The following is a 21,729-nucleotide window of genomic DNA, read 5'->3' on the forward strand; positions in this document are numbered from 1 at the left end:
ATCACTGTGTTGTTACAACATGTAGGTAAACTTTGGCAGAATCAAATTTTAAAATTGTAGAGTCTTCTTGCAACTTTTGTGCCATGTGTAGATTAATCATTAAATTCTGTTCCATTCATTTTGACACCTGTTTCCAGGGCATTTACCCTGAAAACCAAAGACTTCATAAAACATTTGCTAAAGCTGTTACTAATCACTTTTTCCAAGAATACAACCCATAAATGTCACTACTCAGCAGTCACATCCACATGATTTAATACTGCTACTTTATACTGTCTCAATTGCACTTTTGGGTCTCTGACAAAGGTGCCTATCAATGGCAAGAGAAGTGTCATGAGCACAAAGACAGAATCTCATTACACTGCAACATAGAATTTTAGAAAAAATCTATGTATAGCCCTCTCTGTAGTTCCTCACCAGATGGAATAGAGAGTTCTGTGTTAATGCTCATCCTACTGTGAAACACGTCAGCAAGCCCAAGTTACCAACAATATGACTTGTATTCTGACAAGGTCAAACTGGCTGGACTATATTTAAAACACTTCTATCTTACTGCAATAGGATAATGTGTTCTAAGACTATACACCACAGGAACATAAGACTCTTCTGCTGATTTAACCCAGTCTCAGAAGCTTATGCTCTGTACCATGCTTCAGGTTAATTACAGCTGAACAATGCATAAGAACAGCACCAGACTCTAACACAGCACCTAGTGAATTAGTCCAGCCTGCTGATCAAAGACTAAGCAGACTTTATCCAGAAAAGCAATTTAAAAGCTGCAAAAATCTGAGAGAAAGTTTGTGTGATTTTAGTTGCTCATCACTTGTGAAGTCAAAGCTCAGAAAAGGAAGAAATGCGACTAATGCATTAGCACCACTGAACCCTGAAATTAGAAAGAATATCAAGTGATCATCTGAACTACTTCTCTGCCAGATCAGGTTTAGGTATGTCATCTTGGTCTATGCTCCCTAAACCTGTTCTTGATTAAAAAAAAACCACTGCCCTCATCATTAGAAAGATATTGAATTTATTTCTTAAGCATATTCTTAACTGATGAAATGTTGAGTCTTTACTGCTTGATCTACCTATAAGGAAGGTTAATCACAAAATTAGAAAGTTTCTGGCTACCTCTTCAGTTGGATGCAATTAGTAGTGTGTAAATCCTTCCAACATTTATTGCAACTTCATTCTAGGACTTGGTTCACACTACTGAATGATCAATATAAGTATTTGACTCTATGATGATCCTGAACCTTAATTACGTCTTTGAATGCACATTCTTTATGTCACACAAATATTGAAGGACAAACAACAGATTAATTGCTGGCCCTAATGCTGTGTTTGTGAGTGCTAAGAAGCCATTCCAAATGTTCCAAAAAGGATTAATGCAGTATAACAAGTCTATTTAATTACTGAAAGACCAGTGATCCTCATTTTACTATAAGCAGCTTTTCCTTTATTTGAAGGTTGTAAATAAAACAGAAATCAATACAGGACAACTATAATTCTTGTCTCAGAATATTCAAGTTATATCCACAATATAGTGAAAAAAATATATGAAAGGCCAAGAAAGACTACATACACACATTGCAGTTGTGTATGACCTAGCAAGATACATTTTAAAACACACCAGAACTCCTCACTATAAAGTGGAAAAAAAAATTTTACGCTCTAAGCAACAATTTGGTATGTTTCCTTAACCAAAAAAAAAAAAAAGGCATTAATTAAGCCAGTTAAAGTAATTACACATAGCTTTAAAACTAATTCCCTTGGGTTTAATAAAACCAACTAAGTCTGTGGCTCCTACAACATAAGCCTCTACAAATGACTGAACTGCAGGCTGCAAACTCACCTATGAATGGATATATGGCAAAATCACAACCTGATATCCTTTAAATTCTATGGTTGAATCCAAAAGTCCAATCAATTTTTCAATTCTCTTTTCTGCACAAGCTGGTTATTCTTTAACTGGGAGTTAAACAATAGAATAAGTTTTGATGTTAACCCTTGTTTTGCTGTAAACTGCACTGTTTGAGTATCAGCTGGAAAAATGCATGGACACACTTCATTTTTGTAAATTATTGCCACTTCCCCCTCTGAGAAGCAGACGCAGCAATTTATAGGTGCTGGTATGGCTAGCTCATTACCAATCCTGAAATATCATCATAAAGGAAGGAATGAGGAAAGCAGTGACTGAAGGAATGAAAGTAGATGCCATACTGAGTCCAAAAAACACAGGTTATTAATTACTTAGGGGCATTTCACTACAATCACTTGGGGCTCCAGGCAAAGCAAGGCCCTCTACGATACAATCCTGGACTAAGCCCCTACAAACCAATGGTGTACCTATCAGCTGCCTCACAAATTAGACATGTCCAAGTCAGGGAGATGAAACAGGATGGCCAGCATATTCCAGACACAGGTACATACACATTAGCTTGGGTTTCATCCCACACTTCACCAAACCCCTGACCATCCATCCTGAGCTTGGAATTGCAGGAACTTTGGTGTTCAAGTGGCCCACTTGAATGAAGACCTGTGATGAGAGAAGGATGGGAAAGCAGACTGAGCTCATAGGCCAGCCCTGCAGGCACTGCAGATGCCTCTTTTGTGGTTGAATATTGATGAACATCCATACAATTGTCCCGTAATGAGTGTTTCTTTTATTTTTCTGTCTGTCACAGGGCAGGGAAAGTCAGAGAGCTATCTGTGCCATGTCCATGTTCCATCCCCAAGGGTCAGCCCTGCCCAGAGCTCCTGCTGAATGCAGCAGGGGTGGCAAGAGGAGTGCTGCTCCCCGAGCCCCGGTCCCTGTGAGGGGCCAGCCCTGCTGCGAGGTTTCGCCCTGACACCCTCTCCCACAGAGCAGTACCACCGCAGGGCTTGCAGCAAGGAATGCTTCCTGCCCGCCCTCCCTGCTTGGGCAAGTTTCTTCTGTCTGGGCATGAGAAAACTGGGTACAACATTTCTTTATGACACAGAACTCTCTTGGGGGCTGGGCACCAGCACATGGGTTTTGCTTGCAGTGGAATATGAGAATCTTTTGGCCAGTACTTATCTCAGTATTTATCACAACACTCGGGCCAGCTCTGAAGCAAGTGGCGTTCTCTCTCTCCCGGGTCCAGTGACACAAAGATATTAATTAACTTGCCTGTAGTCACCCAGGGAGACAATTGCGGAGTTGGGGTCTAGGCACAAGGATTTTGAAGTCCTTGTAACTACACACTGAGTCATGCTTTACATTGTCATCACAGTGATAGCATTCAAGTTCCTTGCACCAACATTCCCACCCTCTTCCTTCAGAGGAACTATGTAACTGCAATTAGAAATCACACCTAGCTTGCAAAGTTTCACACAGAAAGAAAAGGTTTCATCATATGCAAGTGCACAGGAATGCTGTATGTAAACATATCATCTGATTTTTTTTCTTGAAAGAAGCAAGAAAGATAATAGATAAGTCTAAAAGAAATCAGGTGTACTGCAGAAATACAAACCTGCTGTGAAAGTCAGTGGACAATGCTGTGGAAGAATATGGGGTTTAAACTATGTCAATTCACTTGAATAAATCCACTCATGTGAGCAAAGTTTAAGGCTAAGGACTTAAAATAAGAGTATACCAATTATCTGATGACCACAGAAATACAAATTTACTTGTTTTATAATGGTACCAGTACCAGCCTGTAAGTTTTCTTAACCTAGCCACAGTTTTTTGACAGATCCAGCCACTGATTTTGAAAGGTGCTACTTCCTAAAACAGTGTCACAATGCAGCATGTGATTAGATGTAATATTCATTTCAATAAAATAAACTGTCCCAACAGTCAAATAGTTGGTATTTATGAGAAGCACAAAGTATACAACAAGAAACTGACATTAGCATCTGACATATTGACAATAGGCAGCCTGTCAAGGTAAGGGGCCAATCACTGTCCTCCACCAAGAATAATACTTAAGGAGAAGTAGCTTCCACTAGAAATAATGCATTTCACTTTTTTTTTTTTAAAGAAGTCCTTTAAAGATTGTTCTTTCTCCCTTTTACTAAGTTTAGATACTGCATCAAGCATAGTGCTTAAAGTCCTTTGCTTTAGAAACCATGGGTGCTCTTGAATACCAGCTAGGTCTTTAGAAATCAATGTTTTTGTTTATGATATTGACAAGAGACACTCCTCTATTTCATGCCAAAAAATTATTTTAATCACTCTTATCTCCTAAAAATTGAAATAGTAATTAAATTTTAATTGGATTTTCAGCACAAAATATTTTCAAAGCACAACTTTCTTCCCGGCATATCCCACTCAAACAAATCTTAGAGTGAAATGGGATTGACTAAGATGGATGGTGTTTGCCCTTGAAAAAAGTAGTGACCCCATGCACCCCAGCATAACAGAAATGCACAGCAGCCTCAGAGAGGACAGAGCTTTTCTCCAGCTCCCAGAAATACCCTCACCACCTCTCCTACTTATGAAGGGCCATTTTTCCCCCTCGCTGTCAGCAGACAATAGGTCGTGACATCAGAAGCACTTCCAAAGGAGGACACAGATGCTCTGGAGGGACATTGAAAACCCACTGGGGTGTACATAGCAAGCCAAGGTCTTCTTGTCAGCAACTACCACAAAGAAGTGGAGGAAGTGGCATGGCCATTGAACCATGGAGAGGTCAAGCAGTTCACAGCCATTTCATGACCCAGACAAACCAAGGTCAAGACATTCAGGTAGCAGCTTGGGGTGGGCATGAGTTACAGCACAAATGAATTGTTTTAACAAATCAGCTTTGGTCAATTAAACCTAACAAGATGCGTTGCATCACATAGCAGGGCTCTTGACACTAAGGCCAGGAGCTGAGGCCAGCCTCGTAAAACACATCTTTTAACGTGGCATAACAAGTTTAAGGTAATCCATTTAGAAATTGCAGATGTTAAGAGTAAGTTGTCTTGATTAGGAGAAATTTTCACACTTTAAATCAGGGAGACTAGAGTGGAGCTATCCCTTCAAAAAGTCAGGCCTCATTTTCAGTGGCATTACTCAGTCAAAGGATAGCTGATGCTGCAGTAAGATATTTGCTATCTCTCAGATACAATGCACATCTGTAATAGCCTTCTAATAATTTCCCTGTTAGCCACTTCATTAAAAAGACTGAAAGTGGTTTGGCATTTTAGCCCAATGCAATTCACAAGCAAAAAAAATATATTTTGTGAATATTTTAATTTTATTTAATTTCTAAAGGCATAGAGTAATTACTGAATTCTAAAGCATGCACATTTTTTTCATTCTCTTTTAAGAAAAATATGTATAGTAATTTCACGATTACAAGCTGCACTGCCTATAAGCCACATATCCGGGTGTCGGCAACATTTCATTCTTTGTCCATAAATAAGCCGCACCTGATTATAAGCCGCTCTGTCATTCGCAGCGAGAACCCGCATGCAACAAAGTTGCCAAATAGTAACAGAATCGCGGGATCGCGGGGTTTACTGGCTCGGCTCGGGCTGTGCAGGCTTGGCCCGCTCGGGGCTGCCGACGGGGCCAGGTGGCCCAGCTCGGCGCTGCCACTTGGCGGGGCCGCTCAGGGCTGGTCACCGCTGCCACCAGGCTTGCTCACCCCGGCCCAGTGCTGCCCCGCGGTGGCAGGCAGGGATGGAGCTCGCCAGCACCCACGGTGGTGGCAGCAGGAGGGGAAGGAGCCCGCCAGCTCCCGCGGTGGCAGGCGGGGGCAGAGCCTGCCTGCTCCGGCGGCAGCAGGCAGGGGCGGGAGCCCCCCGCCTCTGCCCCAGGCCTCAGGGATGGTAGCACGGAGCCCCCCGCCTCTGCCCTGGGCTGCGCTGCCTGAAGAAGGAAGCCCCCGCCTACCTCCCACACCCACCCCTACCCCCGCGCTGGCGGCACGGAGCCCGCCTGCACCCGCTGCGAAACAGAGTAACCAATTTGTAACAATCGCACAATCCCGGGTTTTACTGGCAGGTGCTCAGTTCGGCACCTTGGCTGCACTTCCGGGGTTGGATAGTTCTGAAAATTTTTCACCTATTAGCCGCTCCTGAGAGTAAGCCACATTTCCGGGGTGGGAGCAAAATTTTAGTCAAAATGGTGCAGCTTATAATCGTGAAATTACTGTAAATCTTATGGCACCTCAGAATATAGCTTATGAAGGATATAGCAAGGAAATAGACCCGAAATTAAAATACAACGGTAGGTTTAAGATAAATAGATAACCATCTTTCAGTTATTTAAATTGATCCTTTATGAAAAGATGGGAAGTAACTCAGGTTAATATTTGCTTGGAGATCAAGAAGTCAAATACGTACACAATTTATTCAGAACCTAAATACTTAAAATTATCAATTGTTAAATAATTCCAAACAATATAGAATATACTTACCTGTGCACATTATTTGCCTCCAACAAACCACAGAATTTTATTCCTAATTTCTTGACAGTCACACCAAGTTTCTCAGAGTTCACTACCTGTTCATTTATACATTTTTCCTTCCTGTTCACTTTCTAAGGAAGAAAAGGGGAACCGTTTTTATTAATTTCCATACGTATTTTTTTCAGAAGGGAAATAATTAAAAGCCCACATAAAGCCACAGAAATGTTTATAGTGAAGGTGCCTCTGTGGAAGTGCATTAGAAAATTTAACATGTCCCTTCCTCTCTGAAGATGGGCAGTTACTTTAGTAAAAAATGCAAGGTTTCACTGAGAGAAAAGAACACAATGATTGAAGGGGATACAGCTAAGCTTTCCCATCATGCCACATCACAGTAACATCTCCTTAATTCAATTTCTTGGAGTAAAAGCAAACAAATATACATGTAGTTTTAAAATTCCAAATGCCACAGACAGGTAGGCAAATTAAGGTTAAAATTACTCCAAGGTCCCTATAATTTTACACGATCTTTCTTACTGGAAGAAGGACCTCATATAAAGTGGAATGTAACACACAAGAGTCATGGGGCATGAAGTCAAAAGCTCTGGCCCTCAAGCTATCCAAAAACATTCGAAACACTGTTATTGATAAACACACTTTAGTCTATCAGCCCTTTCTCAAAATCCCTCCAAACACCAAGTCTGAAGTGCCCACCTCCCACCACTCTTTTTTTTTTGGTGGAGGGGAAAAGGAGGGAGAGGGAGGTGGGCAGAATAGAACAAAAATCACATTTCACTTTTGATTTTCTCAAGAAACAGCTAAAGAAATATATTTATTTAAAATCTAAAAAGCACAATATGCTTCAGAAAAGGAAAGAATCCCCCTCAGAGGAGAAAGGGGCGGGGGGAAGAGCACAAGTCATCTTTTTGTCAATAAAAGGGGAAAATATAAACAACTACCCAGAAGAATGCTTCCAGGTTCACACACAACTCACTGCTGCAAAACAGTAGAACAGACACATCAAAATGAACTCTGCTTTCTCTAAGACAAAGCTAATAATCTGAGATTTACTTCCCTTTTACTAGCTTCTGAGACTTTCAAACATCTTGTAATCCAGGTTTGAATGCCCTGAGCCAGGGTTTTAACCAAAACTTCTAAAAATGCCACCAGAGTTTAAAATTCCAAAAATAAAACAGAAATACAGAGTAAAATCATTAAACCTCCCTATAATGAATGACATCTTGTTTGACATCTGTCAAACAAACTGAAGAGTAACAGAGACTTTCTTCCCTTTTCACATTCACTTAGTATCTGTAAAGTAGCTTTTCATAAGGAGCCTTCTTCTTCATCCCACAGTGGAAGAAACAACCCTATTCAGTTAAGATAGCCATTTATCTTGATTTTAAGATCATCCTAGTCCAAGAAATTACATCAAAGAAACATTTCACCTTGCTATTGAGACTGGAAAGTAACTTTGGAAAACCTCTTGAATTACTATGCCCATCATTGTGGACCACCATTTCAGAGGGCCCATGCTACTACACTAGGAGCAGGGAAGAGGAGAAGGAGGAAAAGCATGGGGGAAAAGAAAAGCTAAATAAAGAAGCAGACTTGACAGCAACCTCATGCAATTCACTTTAAAATCCAACCTGGAGAGGCATTTAGCACTTAATTATTTTAATTAAGTTTTCACAGTTACAGTGAATTCAATATGCATGAAAATTTAAGAAATATAAAACATAAAACTCTGCTTTAAATTGAGGTATTTTCCTTATTAATTAGTGGTCTTGTATATAGTTTATAAGAATCCTCTTTGTTCACAGTATTATTTCTGTCTGAAAGTATGATAAAGCAAGGCTTTTCTGATTCCTTTTCCATTCTTTTCTTTACTTTATTTTTTTTTTTTTTTTAACTAAATGTCATTCATAAATCAATACTGACCTCTACATTTTCAAGCAGTTGAAAAGCATTTACTTAAATTTCAGTTTCCTTTATCTTAAACTCGATTGATGTCATTTAATCCTGTGAAAATTACTCCTCTTATCAGTTGAAAAAAATCAGAAAAATGCTTCTTCCTGAAATGCATATAAATTTAATTCCTGTTAACAGTAACACTAAATATGGAAAATTCCTTTTTCTTTTTCATGAACCTGTCATATGACAGATTCCTGTTCTGAAGAAAACTTTTTTAAATTATAAAGAAAAAAATTAAACATTTTGAATTCTTCAGACCTACTGTCTGAATGTTAGTTCTCACATAAATGTTCAGAAAAAATGAAAAATTGCTAAGTGGCCTTTCAAAATGTTTCGGTATCCTACATCTTCATAAACAAAGTAATTATAATAATTAATTTTTTAAAATTATTGCATCCATATATACACTGAATTAACCTCCATTTCCTAATAGCAAATGTCTTTCTTGTCTATAATTTTCAGTACAACAGAGACAATCAAGAAAATAGTTATTCAAAATTTTACATTAGAAAACTAGAAAATAATACGCAGTTGACACAAAAAAGTTTTTTTTTAAATTACGTTTTCTGCACGCCTCAACAGACTGGAATTGTCCAGAGTAATTAAGTTTTAAAAAGGTTGACTATTCCCTATGAGATTTTTAAACTACTCAAAGCTCTTCTCATGCTTGAGCAGACAAAATAGAAACTCACATTTCTGGTTCTGTATTGACTGGCTTTCTGATTCAAAATTGAGATTTAGAGCAGGGGATCACATGCCATTTCACTATGCAAGAAACAAGGTCCTAGGGTATATAGAAGTCTGTATGTACAGGCAGTAATAAGCTTTATTTCCAGCTGTTCCTGCTGTAACTCATAATTTGCTGTGTAAACTCCCAACAAATCACCTTGCATCCTTCTGCAAAACAGGTAAAATGTTCTACTGTGTGTTCCCAGGTAAAGTATCCAGAAGGAGGCAAATTGTTAAGGTCAAAAGAAATAGAAACAAACAGCAAATGGCTGATTCATCTAAGCCCATTGCTTTTTAATTAGTTCTATGTGGGAACATCAGTGCACACAAAAAATGCAAACCCTCATCCAAAATCTATCTGGGTGGTGTGATACTTAGGCATATGCCCATAATATGACTTAACCAGGAACTGCTTAAAAGATTTTTTTGAGTGTGATTTTAGGTGGAATTTCATGTAGTCACAGTAAACTAGCAAAAAATAATTTTATTATAATTTTAAAATACGAACAGAATGACTACACAATAACTTCTACTTACAGAATGAAAACTAAAACTTAACATGAAAATTACTATGCAAACCTCTTTCAAGATTTGAGCTCCCTGTAGACATAAATTCACAAAATTCAAGAAGTTTTTTAAAAGATCAAGCCATTGATAAACCCACCCACTCCTCCGATTCACACATATCACGTTAAAAAAAGAATTACAATTCCTTCTGGAAGAGGGCACGTTTTTCAAGTAAGATAAGGTACACATGTTGCCAGGACTGTCTGAATTCGGAAAGCAACATCCCCACTTGGCTAGGGGGTTTGCCAGTTTGCTGGCATTAAACTAAGCGCAAAAGAGTTTCAGCTCGATGCGGCGGCAGCACCCTGCACCCCAGCTGGGGTTATCTGCAAGCACGTTTTTCAGGAGTGTGGGCACCACACTGGGGTGTGTCCGTGCCTCCTCCCACACCCTCCCAGCAGGGCAGGGCACTGCCAGCCTCCCCAGCACAGGGCCAGCTCAGCATGATAGTCCTGCACACAAAATTCTCCCCTTGGCTGGCAAGTGTCCTCACTCTTCTCTCATATTTCTCTTTTCCCATTTTTTTTCCTGACCGAGCACCCCCCCGCCCATCCTCAAGAGACAGGACACAGTATAGCTACTCAGGGACTCACATAGGCTGGGCTTCCCTCTGTGCAGCCCTTTGGGTAGAGCTGCTAATCCTTCTTATTAATTAACAAGATAATAGTAGTTAATCGGAAAGCAATATTAATGTTAAGTATCTAGGAAACTTCCAACAGAAATTATTTATTCTTTTTGCCAATTTCCTGGCAACAAATTCACACAGCTGGAGCTGTGGTAACATCTTGGTGGTGTAAGAAGTTAAAAAACAAAGAGTGCCTGAACATTAGAGGACTAAGGACCTCTGCATCTATTTTCTTCCCCACTCCCTAGATTGTTTAAAAGATCCTCTCCTCCTTTGACTCCTGTTTATTAACAGCTCGGAACGTGGGCTCCCCCAGTTATATCACCCTTACATAAGGACAAAGGAGAGTGTAAACAGTAACATGACTGATCAGAGAAATGTACTCTGAAAGACATTTGCACTAAAAACACTTAAAAATCTTAACATTTATATGCACGACTGCTTCAGTTCTTTGAACTCTCAAGGCATTTCCCAAGGTGTACTATGCTTCATTCAGTATATGCTGAATTACATAAAATCAAACATCAAGTTTGAGTTTTATTTATGTTGCAAAAAAAGTATCAGAGATGACGAGGGAATTCAGAATTCTGCAGACAAGACACACTGCTACAGATATTTTACGATTTAGGGGAAAAAAAGGTAATTTTTAGCTTTTTTAAAAATTAGTCTCTGTAAGAGTAAGTAAAACATCTATCTGAAGGAGAGATTTATATTATCTTGGTTCTGTTGCAGCAAACAAGTACTGCAGCTTTCATTCACTGATTGTCAAAAACTTTCCAATGTGCCCACTGCAATGCGGATGCCAACCAACGAATCAAAGGCATTCAGCAACTAGACAAAGAGGGTCTGATGCCAACCTCGGTGCCACTGGCAACCGTTATTGGCATCAAGCACATTGTCTGCCTTTTTTTTTCCTCTCTCCTGGCACTCGACAAACAAAATGGCGGTTCTTGTAGCAACGGGAACACAGCATAAGCGCTGCGCTGAATCCAATACCATGAAATGATTTTATGGACTGAAATGCTTTTCATACCAAATGATAGACACTCTCTGATGCTGACACGGAAAAAAAAAAAAAAAAAAAAAAGGACAATTCTGTCAATAGAAACTATGTCACACCATTTTCAAGTTTGGGTTTTATAAACAATCTGTGTGGGACACACACACGCCCCTGATATACACAACAAGCAGAGCCCCATACAAGCGTGAGCGTGTTATGATTAAGGATTATTTTGATGTTAAACATTGATCACAGTGTGTACTTCACATTTTGTTCCTCAATTTCAGTCAAAGGAGCAGCATTGCAACCTATGTCAATTCTCTTTTTTTCTTTTTTTTTCTCTTTTTTAAGTGGATAGGAGAAAGTGAATAGAGGGGGAAACAGATGCTGAATTTTGAGATGAGCAAAAAGTAGCACCTGAGGAAGTTCATTGATGATAGAACTTCATAGATCAGTCCTTATTTCTTCTTTCGAGGCAGACATGGAAGTAGAAGCTCTTTTTGTTAAGAACTGAAAAGATTATTGACACTTCTAGATCTGGAAATTGTCAATATATTGTAACATTACTCTGCACTGCAATGCGGATGCCAACCAACAAATCACAGACATCCTAGGCTAAACAAAGAAGGTCTGATGCCAATCCTGATGCCACTGGCAACCATCACTGGGACTCGAACTATCCTTCCTCCTCTTTTTTTTCCCTAATCTTCTATTTTAAATCAACAAAAAAGCAAAGTACTTGGCCCTTTTATTCATGTTATGTGCTAATTCCTTCTTCATATTTCATTCAGGGATTTAATTGTTTCTACGTTTCCACGTAGTTTTTTACATGGTGCTATTAGCGTGTTTATATGTTCTGAAAGATAAATGAAAATCAAAACTGCATACATATAATGCAGCATTTTGGTTGACTAAATGCATATCTTTCACAAAGCCTGGCACTCTCAATCAAGTACACTACAAAGTGCCACAATAAACCTGCCTTCAATGAGTACTGATAATCAAAGTTTGATAAAATGGAAAAAACATAATATAGACAACTTAATATGACTTCTTCAAGAAGAGAGTCAACAGATGTTAATGGAAGATTTACAATAAAGCAGTGAGACATACAAAATACGTGTATTTAGCAACAAACAAAAGGGTCTTCTGAGGGTAACTTGGTATATAGAAATTAGCCAGCTTCATTTTCAGTATATTGTCAAAGTAGCATTGTAAAACTTGAAAGTTATATTACAGCATGCTTAACTTCCTCATTTCTAATTAGACAAAAGTGTTTTAAATAAACTAATATCCTCAATACATTTAAACCAATAAAATCAGCTATGCCCTGCAATTCCTTCTCCCACTTCAAGTTACTGCCTTTCAACAACTTATAAGTCAACAGTGTGTTAAGAGTACTCTGACCCCAGTTTCTTCGGCTCAAGAGCTACTTAAACTGTTTTGCCTCCCTTTGTAGTTTTGACTTTTAGAGACAGGTAAATCCATAGAATTAATCAGTAAGCTATGACTTACGCTAAATGCATTCAAAATATAATTTGATTTTTTTTTTCAACCAAAGGAGATTAAAGGTAGAAATTAATTGTAATTAAGCTACTTTGTTTCATGCTATCAAAGAAATCTTTCTTCCTATATTATTTGGGATCCGATTTACCAGACTCCGCAGCAACTTAAAGTCGCTGTAAAATACCTAAATGTGTCTACTGCTCTGGAGAGACAACAACCACAAAAAATACTAGTGGGGGAGAAGAAAAAGCCCATTTTTTTACCACAAATATATTCAACAAAAAAGAACCTGATATATAGGTTCACTAAAGCAGTTCTTCACTTGCATGAGTAAATTCTAAAGGACAATTCACTTAAAACAGAAATATTTCACTGTGTATCTCTCCTCTTAAAGAATGAATGTACACCAAATGAAGGCATGCAATTTTACCTTTTTTGTGACTAACAAAATAAATTCAATTTGTTTTCCAGTTAAATCCCATAGTTATTTACCAAGCATCAGATAACAGCCTGCCATCTGCCCTTCTGCAGGCCATTTCTACCTACTACCAGGCCAAGTTGTGAAATGGCCCACCATCTGCAGATGGTCAAACTTTCCCTAGTTGAGATCTGTGTCTAAAAAAGAAATGCATTATTGCTGCTGATCAGCCAGCATTACAAAGAAGATGGTATCATTACCAAAAAGAACTAAAATGACCTTTACAGGGAAAAGGTGTTTCAGAAGGCTTAGTATCAGAGAGGGGAAAAAAAAAAAAACAAAAAAAAAAAACCACCAACCTTTTATCTACTTATAGCAAATTACAATTTTAGGGAATCTGCCTATGGATATTGTTATTGAATATCAAATATATGAAATATGGCTAGTAGGTTCTCCCCATGACACATGTTTATCAGAAGCTCTGTTTTTATTTGCATTCTGTAATACTAAGTTTAAGAAGCTTTTCCATAGAGCTCATGCAATTTTCCATATTTCAATTACCTTCCAGTTAAAGGTATATGAATTGATTATGAAAATATACTCTTCATAAAAATTTCTCAAAATATTACAAGTTAGATCTTTGCTTTAAATCACAGATAGATAAGATGAACTATTGATGCAAAATACGAATAAAATATTACATATTGTATGCTGCAATTCTGATTCTATTTGGCATTTACAAGAAATATAGCTGTGATAAAGTGTTTTCAAGCTTTGTTATATAGCTATGAGAAAATCTACAATTGCTCTTCAATGTGATAGCAGAATCATCAGCTTAAGAATTACTTCTTGATTATTTGTAATGACAAAGACAGTAATAAATATTTGTAGTATTTATTGTGACTGTACAATTACACATACTTGCGTCTTTTCTTAATAGTACTGGGATGGGGGGTTTTGTTTTGTTTTTCTTTAAAAACACAACTTGAAAACGAGAATGTTTTCTGAAGTCACAACTATGTACTGCCACTTTTCACAAAAAATAAAAGACAACTTCAGTGGAATGAAAGTATTGCCCTGGTATGTGTCTCTACCTTTTGAAAGAGGTATATCAAATATGCATGTCACACAGGTCTGCAGAAATGTGTGTGGTATACATGCTGATTTACAAATATATATGTAGCCACACTACATCCATAGACGACAGAACAATGCTTCACTGGAAGTCAGCCCACAGGGGAAACAGGGCTACTTGGAGTCAGAGTCTGACATACTAACATAGAAACATGACAATCTGCTTCCTACCTTGCTCCTGCACGTAGTATGCCAAAAACAAATCAAGCTCCTTGACTGATACGGTTATGTGATGTGGTTGGACGCAAAGTGCTGGATTTGTGCAATGTGGGGATTTCATGAGACGTTCTCCATCCGTACTTTCCAAGGGGATGCCTTTGAACAGGATCACCATGACTAGATCCAGACGCCAGACTTTGTCAGCCTGTCGCAGGCAATCGATTCTCCTGATCTTGCCTTTCTGGTCAGGATTGGACAACACACAGCATGGGTGCTTCTTCCCAGTAACCGTGAGCACAAAATCCTCCCGGAACTCTTGGCGAATATCTTTGCGCAGCTTGGCCAGGAGCCTGGATGCCCACTTCTGTTTAATTTCAGGCTTTTCACTAAGTAGCTCATCCTTGACTGCTCTTTCCTCATCCTTTGACATTCGTTTCTCATGTTTTTTAAAGTACTTGCGTTTTCGAGCCTGAAGATTGAACCAAGTATAGGCAATTGCACGGACATGTGGAAGAAGTGCCTCAATGAATGGGTGAAATTCATCCTGTGGAAAGAAGTGAAGGAAAAAAAAGAAGAAGAAAACTCAAAGTCAGCAAGTTCTCATAACCAAAGCAGTATCAAGAAACGTAAATCTGTAATCTTTACGTTAAACTGTAACTCTTTAAGTGAAATACATGACAAAGAGCATAAACACTTAAAATTTACACAAATTTCTGAATAACACCTTTATGAAATTATTATTTGTCTGTCAGGCAACAGACAAAAAGTGCATAGAGAATCACATTTTTTTCCCATGTTTCATTCTCTGAAAGAACCATGTGAAAATTTTATTTTGTACTCCTCCCCTTATTCCATCCTACAACGCTGCAGAGACAACATAATTTAAGAGGTGCTACCGAGATGTTTTGTTCTAACATTTAAATATTTGAGTGAACAACTAGCATCAAGAAAAGTACCATTGCACAAAGAGGAAACTACACTGTTTTAAAAAATCTGAGCAGAAATGTTCAGAAGGCTGAGGCAAATGCCACAGTTAATTTCTCTTCTCTGTGGCACAGAAACACAAAGCATATACATGCTCAGTGTAATGCCACACAGTTCCCGCTTTTGGAGCATGCTCTCAGCAAGAGACTGCTGGTGGCACAAAGAGCATGCGCCATTAAACTTGATCCATTTTCTTATCAAACGTCCAACATTCCAGCACTGAAACATCATTCCAGTGGTGATAACTAGAGAAACTAGTATACAGGGAGGAAAAGCAGGCAAAAGACACAACATGTCATATACAAATCCTGAATAGAAGCTTCTGTACTATCAGCTCTTCTCACTTCCCTCCCACCACCCCCAAACTCTGTAAAATTAAGACTATGAAGGTGAGAACAAAAGTTACATTTATGTCCTTCCAGCAGTTCCACTGTAGATTTTGAAGCCCCATAGAGTCAGTTAATTTGTTAACTGATCACATGAGTTTGGCAATTATTCTAAACCCCTTAAAAACCAATCTGAGGTGTACAATGAAAAATGGCAACTTGGCACAAACTTTGCATTCTTTGTGTTTCTGCATGCTGTGCAAAAAGACAGTATAAGTCCACCACTGGTCCAATGCTGCTTTTGTAAAATCCATGCAATTTATTTACAGTTTCAAAATATCCCTTTCTGTTGTCTGGCTTCACCTGCAAGTTCTTATCTTCTGCCTAGCAGCAATATGGATTGCATTAAGGAGGTAATGCTTAGTTGTTGTCTACAAGCACATCCTACAGCAATTAAATTAATTTGGTTTGTCTGCTTAAAGTACCATCCTACACATCCATGTTAATATCTAAATAGACCTTCCCCAAAAACTTATTTTCTATTAACAAGTCTGCTGTTTAAAACACTGCAATCTGCTTATCAAACATTACTGTATTTTGGGTTGAAAGGGAGACTTTATGGGAGGTATATTTCTTCCTGTGTGCAGGGATATTTGATTTTAAATACCATGCAGATTGCTCATCATACTTAGTGGCACAGCGCAATCAAACTAAAACTGAACATTTTTTATGCAATTATGTTCAAGAATACAATTAACAAACTACTATTTTAGTTACACTGCTAGACAAGGAATGAATTATGTTTAATCAATAGGCTGATTAACTCCATTAGGTAAAAATGATGAAAGTATAACTAATGGTCTCAATTATAGAGTGCAGACTGCGAAGCTTCAGGCAAAGAATTCCATATTTGAATCTTTGAATTTCAAACAAACTTCAAAATTTCCTGAATGTTGCACAACCCACTAGATCTAGTTACCTCTCTTCCCTAACCATCCTTAAATCAAACAGAAAACAACAGAAAAGTTACAAGCAGTTTACCTATGATCATGTTGACTTCATAGGAAAAAAAACATTAAGCAAAGGGGGAAGAAAAGGAAAAAAAGAACAGAGAGGCAATATAGGAAGATACTTCAGGACATAAACAATTTCATTATAGTATGATGCTTGACAAAGACCTACAAAGGCAACAATTAAACTGATTAGTAGTTTCCAGCACAGATTTGAACAATTCTGATACTATACTGGCAGATAAAACTAGGCCGTGGAAAGAGTTAAACCACAATCTGTTCTTTGTGTGGGAAGGCAGCACTGCTCTGAGCAACCACAGCCCATGATAAGACTTTCCTATCTCCATACGCTTTCTCATGCCATGCTTTTTTCCCTTTCAATTATAACTACTAAAGAAAGTTTATTTTTGCTACTACAGAAGTCATTTTAATTTAAGTATTCAAATAAAATAATTTTTTAAAATTAATGGAAGCATAAAGATTATACAGTGTTAAATCCTCATAATTCATTTCAGACTGAATAAAACAGATTTACTACAGATTTTGAAAATTCTAACAGCTGGGGCTAAAGGTGGGGTGAAGGCAGGTGATTGAAAAGCTTTGGGAGAAATTAATTTTTGCCTCAATACAATGATTTCCCCTACATCTAAACAGCTTTTGGCATTTATAACTTAAATTGGCAATAAAGTAAACATGGACATATTCTACACTAGTAGACTACTGCACATCTAGTTTTAACTTTGAAGAAGAGCATCATAAATTATTTCAGATTGACTATGCCTTGAGGTAATGCATATAGTATTAACAATAATAACCTATATCATCTTATATCTATGAAAATTTTATAGGGAATTTCACTGTTTAAATTCCAATAATACTAATTCTGTAGTAGTCTAATGTTTCCTTTTCAAAAAGAGGGGGAAAGAACCCCAAAAACATCAGAAAATTCAATCTTTTAAAAGCTGTGTTCAGGTTTTGCTTTCACAGTATTGTTAAGCCCTAAAGATATAAATATAGGTGAAAAGTGTGGAGGAGAAACACAGCAAAGAACATCCTGTTTGAAAGCAATTTTATCAGATTTTTTGAGCTATTCATTGTGCACCTGGAGTATTTTCAAATTAAAATACCACTTAATGTGGGGAAGTGCCCATAAAAATGATCCTAAATGGACATTTGCAATTAATCACACACGTTCTCCATCGAATCTCCTAAAAAGAAATCTACAGAATTTTATTTTTCCTCCTCGATATTCATATGGACAATAGTTTTCTGGTTTTACGTGGCACTTGGTCATTTGTCACAGTTGCTCTTGCAATTAATTGATTTATAAAGGTAAGGTTTTCAAATCTCACATCAAATAACTCAGGTGAACAATCGTGCACTGGCAATTTAAATTAAAATGGAAGTTACTATATGATATCTATGCAGCTTGTAAAGAAAGGAAAATCTAGCAGTTTGTCATATAAGGACAATAAATAGGCCAGGTTTTCTTTATTGAAAAGGTAAAGAGGATATGCAGTGAGTGCTCTTCTCCTATCTTTCATTTTTAAACTTTGTATCAGTCCATGAAAGTTCAAATTGAGGACTGTACAATAAATACAGTGGGCAGAAGTATGGAAATTTTATACAGAAAACTTCATCTACTTAATCTCCTCGAGCAGATTTTCTCATACCTAGTGAAACAACACAGAGCAGCACAAGAAAATACTACATATTCTGAGATTTTGGATTAATGTAACATAATAAACCACGGCAAAAATATCACAAAAGAGCGAGCACTAAAAGGCATGCATGCACTAGCTGCATCCTATTCATGCCTCAGCAGGACAGATAAATACAGTTACCACTCATTACAAAACATAGAGGAAGAGGTATATGGGAAAGAGAGGAAGGGACCCCCCAAAACTAAATTGCATTTTGTAAGTTTTCTTCTACCTTGGAGTTATTTTCACCCACCAAACTTTGATTGTGTGATGGGTAACAATCAAATTGCCAAGGTTTGTCTTAAACCTTGGATTTTAGACTTGTTACTAAAACGTGCTTCAGCGCTGTCTCGGCACAAACTGAACTACCACTTTCATAAGTAGCTCTGTCCAAACAGGTGTTCTGTGTTTACTTTTACCAAAATATTTTCTTCTGAACATATACTAGCACAGTCAGTGTGCATTGCAAGAGTCCTAGAGACAGAGAATACAGTAGAGGGAAAAATTTTGGCAGTAATACTTTAATGCAGTTGGTACTCAGTGAGATGAATCAATCTTTTGCTTTAAACAAAGAATGCAAGGTATAAGTTCTCATTGCTGGTGTCATTTTAATTTTTAATTTATGTAGAGAAAAAAATATCTATAAGCTGTTCTTATCATTCCAAGCAGGTAGAAAAAGATTCCAAACTAAAATCAATTTGCTGCAACTATGTTCCATGTATGTATGACCAAATGGGAACTGTCTCTGCATGGTCCATGGTACAGCATGATTGTAAAGTATTATGGAGAAAGTATCAATGCACAAAAGCCAGGAACTGCTTTCTTGGATTAATGGCAGTAGAAGTACAATGTAGAATTTTTTTATACACCTGAACACAGTATTTTAACACAAATTTGTAAAGAATGAAGAAACCTATTGCATCCATGAGCCCAAAAACAAAATATAATGGGGGGGAAAAAAAAGTCATTAGAGCAGGAAACAAGATAATTAATTACCACTGTAAAAGAGGTGATTGTGAAAATCTGTGTCTCAAATGCAAAAACTGCTTAAGTTGCACTCTCAGGTTTAGCTTCTAGTACAGACATCTTAGTGCATGTCAGTAATTTCACACACTGGACAGCCTATACAGAATTATTTTTTCCAACCACAGATTCCATGCTAAGTAATTATTTCTATGTGTGTACCTGCAAGCATGTGCATATCTGTTATACAAAATGCTTCCTATATTTCTCTTTTGAAGAAGAAATCTCTCAATAGCACTTTTTTCCAGCTTTCTTCCTCTGCAGCTCACGTTTACTTACTGAAAATATCCATATCTAAGTCAATCACATTTAGATGCCAAACAAAATATAAACAATAAAAAATGTGTCAGCCAAAAAACTGCAGGACTGTGTCCAATCACTGAATAAGCCTTATCATTGTTTCCATCTTCAATAACAATTTATGAATACTTTAGGCCTTTCGAATTACAATGGTTTGTAACTGCGGAATAACTTAAATCACACTTATTTATTCACGGTGCAACTGTAAGTGAGTGCATCGTTGGCCTCTCTGCAGCAGCCTTGCAGCAGACATTACTTTCGCACATTTTCTGCTTCTTTAGCTGTTTGTTGCACCAATGTGGAAGCAGGCAGTTATCGCTTAATCAGTTTACATCACATCCTCCTAAGACAGACTTTCACGAAAGCTGAGAACTATTCCCGGGCTTTGAAGACCGGGTTTACGGTCCGAAACGGGCTCCGGTGCCCCGGCGCTCGCTCGCCGATAGCGTACGCCGGGCGAGGACGCTCCAGGGCCAGCCGGGGAACTTCCCAAACATGCTCCCGATACCCCTCAGGTTTCAAAATCTGCGTTTTGCCGCGGCAGGGACCCCGCTCCGGCTGCCCCCCGCCCTCCGCTCCGCTCCGCGCCGCCCCGCACCGCGCGGACCGCCGCTCCCCTCCCGCCGTCCCGCTGACAGCCGCCGCTCGGCGCCGAAACGCGGCCGCAAGCGCGGCTGTAAAACAGGGTCGGTCTCTCCCCGTGCTGGGGACAGGGCACGCTCCTAAACCAGCACCACAGTTTAGCGGGGAGGGGGAAAAAAGCTGTGCCCTTGTACAGCCGAATGAGAAAACACTGCACATCTTGGTCATCCCCTCTCAGATCTCCCTCATTGCTGGCAACCTGCATATTATTAATTAAGCATAAGACGGGATTACTTCGCACCGGCCAGTGGTCGTGTTTTGTCAAAAAAAGCACTTTTCCTTTCAAACCTTTTCATTAGGCTGTGTGTAAACAGGCGAGCAGAAAAGAGTGCAAATTGTTTGATTCCAATCAAATCAATACTTCTCAAACACGTTTTTTTAGCATAATTATGCTCATTTCCAGTTTGTTAACCTTTGACTTCTTATGCACCAACAATTAACAGTACTTGTCTACGGGTGACACTTTGAATGGATCTCCCCAAAACAATGGCGTGGTACAGTTTATTCTCTAATATTCCCTCCTGAGAGAGGAGTTTGGATCTGACAAGCAGTTACGACTGTATTTTAACCCGTTACAACTACTCGCAATGACTCATTACCAACCCACACATATCTAAAAATTATATTTAAAAAATCCCAACAAACACGTGAAAATAAATAAATTAACAAATAAATTAAATAAAAGCGTCTATACCTGAGTGAGACAGATTGGAGAATACATCATGACTTCGCTTTGAGAACACGCTGCCTGGAGAGTCCCTAAGAAAAGCCTCAAAAAGGAATAATTTCATCTATTCATTTTACAGTCATCTGAGACTCAAGGAAGATGAAATCAATCAGGACGGGGCTCTGCTCTGGATCACCACAACTTCACAACAAACTCCAGTCCTCCTTAAATAGCCAAAGATTCAAGTTCACTCCGTGTGCTAGATTTCCCGGGGTGAAATCCAATCTACACTTTTAACCCTCTTGTAGTCGGCGGCGCAGGAGTCTTGCTTTTGCTGCTGCTGCTGCTGCTGGTTGTTTTGCAGATGAGGGGGGAAGGACTCGGGGGGGTGGGGGGGTGGGCGGGAGGATTTTTTTTGTTTGGTTTTTTTTAAAATGCTTTTTGCTTTTTCTTTATTTTCTTTCCTTTTTCCTTTTATTTGTCTTTTCCTTTTTTTCTTTTCTTTTTTCTCTTTTTTTTTTGGAGGGGGGGCAGGGAGGGATGTATTTTTTCTTTTTTCAGAGGTTGGTGGTGCTGCCGTAATAACACGACACTGTCACCATG

General features: G+C 38.4%; 1 protein-coding gene across 7 annotated transcripts in view; it reads right to left on the bottom strand.

The window, feature by feature from the left end:
- The window catches only part of NFIB (nuclear factor I B), a 176,032-nt gene extending 154,548 nt beyond the window's left edge, over positions 1-21,484 (bottom strand). For all 7 annotated transcript variants that reach the window (XM_033085625.1, XM_033085623.1, XM_033085620.1 and 4 more), the window contains exons 1-2: positions 21,154-21,484; positions 14,484-15,015 (exon numbers count right to left, since the gene is read on the bottom strand). In XM_033085625.1, coding sequence (XP_032941516.1) covers positions 14,484-15,015; positions 21,154-21,183 — 562 coding nt within the window. In that variant the 5' untranslated portion in view covers positions 21,184-21,484. The remainder of the gene's footprint in view (positions 1-14,483; positions 15,016-21,153) is intronic.
- Positions 21,485-21,729: the final 245 nt, after the last annotated feature.

The sequence above is a fragment of the Catharus ustulatus genome, chromosome Z (genome assembly GCF_009819885.2).
Source record: "Catharus ustulatus isolate bCatUst1 chromosome Z, bCatUst1.pri.v2, whole genome shotgun sequence".
Taxonomy (NCBI): Eukaryota; Metazoa; Chordata; class Aves; order Passeriformes; family Turdidae; genus Catharus; species Catharus ustulatus.